This window comes from Orycteropus afer, unplaced genomic scaffold (genome assembly GCF_000298275.1).
Source record: "Orycteropus afer afer isolate SDZICR_OR568_19922 unplaced genomic scaffold, OryAfe1.0 scaffold00075, whole genome shotgun sequence".
Classification (NCBI taxonomy): Eukaryota; Metazoa; Chordata; class Mammalia; order Tubulidentata; family Orycteropodidae; genus Orycteropus; species Orycteropus afer.
In genome coordinates, this window is record NW_006921662.1 from 8,839,319 (window position 1) to 8,845,318 (window position 6,000).

Here is a 6,000-nt window from a genome sequence, read left to right on the forward strand (position 1 = left end):
CTGCCAGAGAATATAGACTGAAAGTGGAGACTGTCTTTTATTCGGGACCTTGTCTCCTAAGCAGATACCTCCTTTGGGCTGTTGTAATTTGGGTCCCCTATTCTGTTCTTTCTGTTTGGTCCAGATGCCCTGCAGATTCAGAATCCAAACTCCTGCCTTAGGGCTGGCTTCAGGAACCCCTTGTCCTTGAAGCCCTCTGTTAACTCTTTGTATTCTGCTTCTCTTTCAGTTCATGGCTCAGTGCTGTCCCTGGCCTCCAGTGCCTCCTCCACTTACTCCTCAGTAAGAGCATTAACTTCTCTTTCTTCCTCTCCCCCTCTCCCACCATCCTATGCTCCTTTAATTGGGTAATGGGATGAGGCCTGGGGGGTCCTGCTGTCTCTTCCTTGTGCGTATAGATCTGGAATAGGGGAGGGAAGAAGCCTAGAGCTTAGAGCATTTAGTTGGGTGCTTCAGTTCCTTGGTGGTTTTTGTTCCCCTCCTTTGAAAAATGGAGAATCCTCTGTTATAAGGCACTTAATGTGCCATAGTAAGTGGGGAGCATTTACGGCAAGATGAGATGGGGGATTGATTCCTCAGTCTCTAGAATTTTAATAATTACACAACTTACTAAGTGTTCATTGTGGGGCACCAAACACTACAATTGGCTGTTCTCTGATTCTGAGGTTTATTCTGTCCATAATTTCTTTTTCCTTCAAATTGCTGGCAGTAAGGATTAGTCTTTAGAACCACCAAATTTTTATTTCCTAGCCTTCTTGGCAATTAAAAAGTTGGGTGGAGATAAGCTCCAAAGAAATCTTTTACTTAGACCCTAGAATAGAGTCTGAGAAGGAGCTCTGGTGGCACAGTGTCTAAGGCATTTGACTGCTAGCCAGAAGGTTGATGGTTCAAACCCACCAGCTACTCCACAGAAGGAAGACTAGACAACCTACTTCAGAAAAGATTTACCACCTTGGAAACCCAATGGGGGTCACTATGAGTCAGAATCAACTTGATGGCAATGGGTTTGGTTTGATTTGGAATAGGGTATGAGAGGAGTTCTGGTGGCACAGTGATTAAGTGGTTTAAACCCATAGCCATTCCATAGGAGAAATATATGGCAGTCTGCTTCCATTAAGATTACAGCTTTGGAAACCCTATGGGGTGGTTCTGCTCTGTCCTATAGGGTTGCTAAGAGTCAAAATTGACTTGATGGCAATGGGGTTGGTTTTTTGTTTTGGATAGGGTCTGAGCCAAGTCCTTGGAGAAGCTAGGACCAGGAAACAGAGTTTCAATCTCTTTGCACCTCTGAATCACACTGCTTCAAGTTCTCTACCCTGCCACTGGGACCCACTTCTTCACCTCCATAGTAACTACTTCCTTTCTCTCTCTTTCTCTCCTGTGCTCCCTTCTTCAGGCTGAGGAGAGGATGCAATCTGAGGTAGGGTGCAAAGCCTTTGTCTCTGCTTGTTAACACCACTGCACCCCATTTTCTTTCCAAATCTTATACTTCTTCTGCCACCATTAGTTTGTATTTCTCTTCCTTTCACAGCAAATCCGGAAGCTTCGTAGGGAACTGGAATCATCCCAAGAAAAAGTGGCCACCCTGACGTCTCAGCTTTCTGCCAATGTGAGTGCCATAACATAGGGAAAGACCCAGGTGGTTATTTTGGCCATGAATTAGATAGGTACTGCCAGGGAAGGACCATTATCTGACAAAGTACACCCCAGGTTTAGACTCCAAAGGAGCAAGTCCCCTTCATAGCTCTACAGTAGAGGATTGGGGTATTGTCCTTCCCCAAGCCTCAGTTTTTATAATCATTTTTGCCCCTACCCTAATTAGTAGGTTATAGATGAGTTCATGTCTGGAATGGTCTTTAAACTTCCTAAAGGAAAAAAAAAGAATTATCATTGGTTCTGCCTTGAGGTGGAAAGAACCTTGCCATTGGCCATGAACAAAAATAGTTATATGCTGTAATTACAGGGCCTGTGGAGCCCTTTACCGCTGCTTTGGGGTGTGTTCATGTCTTTGTTTACACCACATAACTGGGCAGGCCCAGAACTGGTCATTAAAATTCTGTCTAATGACCATGACACACCACGTAGAAGCCCAACTCACATTCTAGTCTAATTCCTTCACTCAGAACTGCCTCCTCTTAGTAGTCTCCTCAGGAAGTTGGCAGAAACGATATGAGCTTTAGGTTGGGCACCAGAATACTTTTTTCCCTCAGCCTGCCCTCAGTGCATCCATTTTGAATGAGTTATTTTCTTTCTTTAAGCCTTGGTTTTCTACTCTGTGAGATGGGGAGAAATGAAGCCACCTCCTCTAACTATGCTATGGTAGTTTCTCTCCTGGGACTGAGTTGCAAACACAGAACATAAGAGCCATTTTCCCCCAAAGCTATAAACAACAGCTGAGCCGGATCTGCAGGAGCTTTCCAAGTGTTTGCACAAAAGTAACCATGCCTGCAATTTCCGTAGTTGTTTCTGGGTTTTTCTCTTTCTTTCCTCTCTGGGGAACCCAGCTGTCAGGCCTGGGGGCTATCCTTTGGAATCAGGTAGAAGACTCTCCATCAAACTGTGCATGTTTTCAATATATTTCAACAGAAGCTCCCTCACCACACCGGTTATCCTCTTTTCGTTTCCCAAATCCTCAATTCATAAGTTGTGTATTTACCAGTTTGTTTGAAGTTCATATCAAGCACTTTTTCCCACTTTGGAGACCCATAAGAATTGTAGTGTAAACAAGAACCATCTCTTCTCTCCCTTGTGCCCCACTCACCAAGGCCGGTGGCCTGGGTCACATCCTGCACACCCCAGGAAATTCATGTCTGGGAGATGCTGGGGAGAGAGGCGCCAGGGAAGCAGAGAACATTATTATGTCTGATTCATTTACACTGCAATCTGTCAAACCATCGTGCTGTCAAGGCTGGGCTAGAGCCAAGAAAATGAATTTAGCGGGTGATTTTTCTGAGAACAGGAAGTTCCCTGTGGCTAAGAGAGAACAAACTAAACACCCAGACGTGGTGGGTTCTCAATCTTAGAGGCAGATTTTTGCCCAGGGTCAGAGCCCTCTTCCCAAGCAGGAGATACTGGTAAGATTTCACAGCCCTCCTCAGGATCCCAATTCCAGAATAAGCTTTTGTTGTGTTCCTTGGAACTTCCCAGCTGCTGAAGCTGAGGGTACACCCTAGACAGGGAGAGGCCCCAGACCACTTTGTCCCTCTCAAATGCCAGCCCCTATTACAGCACCATTACTTAGCCCTGAGGTCTCAGTGTACCCTATTGAGGCTGGGAATTAGGAAAAGGTTAAGAGTAGGGAGAGAAAATGTAGAAGGCAGAGGGAGGAAAGCCCAACCAGAGTAAAGGGAATCCTCCAGATGAGAAGAAGCCAACAGGAAGCTGAGGATTCTCAGGGTCTCATGATTGGGAGATTTCCAGGGACTATAAGCAGTTTACAGACAGATGCTGGGGTGTAGAGAAGTAACAAGAGAAGACATGAGGTCAAGAAGATGAAAATCTTATATAGGAGGAAGTAAACTGTTCAGGGGCATGGCATATATCTGTTAAGGAGCCCAGGCCTTGACAGATTTATACTAAAAGTAGAAGAGGAGGTGCCAAAGGAATGCCTATAGCCAAGGTCAAATGGAAGTAGGCTCCAGGCATGTCTCAAGGGCAGTCGGTGAAAAATAGAGTTGACCCAAAAGGGAGAGAGAATTATTAGCAGACAGGAAGCAGTGAGAGTGTGCCACAGGGACCCTAGAGCTCTGTGTAAAGGACCTGCCCCAAATATGTCCTCCAATCCTTGCTAGGGTCACCAACTTGATCACATACCCTCCACTGACGGTGATTTCTCCATCCCCGAATATTCCCCTTTTGAGTCCCACACCTCATTCCTTTTCTTTAGCCTATCCATCTTGGTAAGGAGATCTGATGGCACTGTGGTTAAAGCATTGGGCTGCTAGCAAAAAGGTTGGTGGTTCCAGCCCACCAGCCACTCTGCAGGAGAAAGATGAGGCAGTCTGCTTCCATAAAGATTTACAGCCTTGGAAACTCTGTGGGACAGTTCTATATAGGGTCTATAGAGTTGTGAGTTGTATAGACTCAGTGGCAGTGGGATTTGGTTTTGATTTTATCCATCTTGCTCACAGTTGGCCAGCTAGAGTTCAGTTGGCCAGGGAATCGTATTTCCTCCAAGTGACCTTAGCTCCACTTACACCTTTCCTCAACCTGCCTCTTTCCTAGAGGGTCCATAGGTGACAGTGCTCCTCATGGAACAGACCTGACACCTAGTGGCAAAACTATGGAATGCCCTTGAAGTTTCTTAAAGCTACTTCTCTACAACCCGGCAAAGTGGAGAATGAAGAAACAAGCAACAAGTGACAAGGCCAAAATAAGAACAAATTTAAAATGGAAGGGTATCCAACAAGCAGGGGGGGGAAGAGATGTACCGTTGAACAGTTTTTCCTGGAAGGTTATTTAGACTCATAGGGTTGTTCTGTTAGATGATAGAAGAGTTCAACCAAAAATCATAGGAACCACCCCAGGTTTATGGCCCTCCCCCCACCAAGCTTACCACTCCACATGCCACAGAGAGAAGAGGGACAGTCCCCACCTCTGGTAGATGATAATTATGGGGTTTTAAGTCTCCAAGAGTCTCCCAAACCTACCCTACTCTGATGCTGTCTATCCTGCTTCATTGTTCAAAAAGCTCTCACTGCCAGAAAATTTCTTCCAAGCTAGAAAGTTGTTTGAGTCTACCTTGCCTGCTCAGGGAAATCAATATTTGAAAATCACTAAGAAGTTAGTTGGCATGGGTCCACTCTGAGACACGTGAATCAGCTAGTACTATTTCCCATTCAGTCCTCTCCTTTCCCCTAGCCTCACTCAACACAGGCAGCCTCTTTATCTGTTTGTTTCAGGCTAATCTAGTGGCTGCTTTTGAGCAGAGCCTGGTGAATATGACATCCCGTCTACGACACCTGGCAGAGACAGCAGAGGAAAAGGTGAGAGACCTGGGGAGGGGAGAAACAAATGTGATGAGGGGGTTCTGAACAGACAGGTTAAGGCTAACCTCCTTTCCATTCCCATAAGTGCCAATTTGTCCTTCCCTTTCTGTCAGTCTGAATTCTCAACCTGCACCTTAATACATTGTGAACATATTCCTTGCCACAGTTCCCTGCCCTTCCCTATCAATTCTAGTAGAATTCCAGTGCCTAGTCCATTGCCTGGCATACAATAGGTGCTCCTAATCATAGCTAATGACACTATTTTTATTTCTCTCTTAGGACACTGAGCTTCTGGACTTGCGGGAAACCATTGACTTCCTTAAGAAAAAGAACTCTGAGGCCCAGGCAGTCATTCAGGGAGCCCTTAATGCCTCTGAAACCACACCCAAAGGTAGGGCATCCAGCCACAGATTGACAGGGAACAGGAATGGGGGGGGAGGAAAAGTATGCAGATTTTTATCTGAGTGCCTACAAATGCCAGGTCCCAGATCAAATTTCTAAACGATGAAGGCCATTTAATGCCCTTCAGTGTGATGCTGTGGACTGGTCAGTGAGGAGTACAGGAACATGACCTTCCCATCCATCCCACAGGATAAAGGAGAGCAAAGGAAACTTGTCCTCTCCATGGATCCTTTAGACCAAAGAACTGCCAAAAACAAGCATTACAGTAACGCTTTTATGTATCAATAATAATATTTTTAGGTAAATGTGTTATATACACACAGATGTAATCTCATGTGATCCTCACTGAAATTCGTTGAAGGAGAAGCAATATATACACCAAATGAGACAGCCAAACATCATGCAGGTTATATGGGACTCAAAGGATGAGTCATCCTTGGCATTTAACAACCAAATAGTCACATGGTGCTAGAGAAAGCCAAGATGAGTGGTAATTTGATGTGATAAAAATCTGTGTTCTCTAACTCCAGTCAGACCTGCAGGGTAGCTTGACAGTCCTCTTCCTTGTCCCATAGTCCGTTTTCTTTTTACTTTTTTTTTTTTTTTTTTT

At 45.0% G+C, this 6,000-nt stretch overlaps 1 protein-coding gene across 1 annotated transcript in view; it reads left to right on the plus strand.

The window, feature by feature from the left end:
• The window catches only part of NAV1 (neuron navigator 1), a 234,176-nt gene that overhangs the window by 197,051 nt on the left and 31,125 nt on the right, over positions 1 to 6,000 (plus strand). Inside the window, exons 14-18 of the mRNA XM_007941125.2 lie at positions 230 to 282; positions 1,397 to 1,420; positions 1,532 to 1,609; positions 4,902 to 4,985; positions 5,268 to 5,379. Coding sequence (XP_007939316.2) covers positions 230 to 282; positions 1,397 to 1,420; positions 1,532 to 1,609; positions 4,902 to 4,985; positions 5,268 to 5,379 — 351 coding nt within the window. The remainder of the gene's footprint in view (positions 1 to 229; positions 283 to 1,396; positions 1,421 to 1,531; positions 1,610 to 4,901; positions 4,986 to 5,267; positions 5,380 to 6,000) is intronic.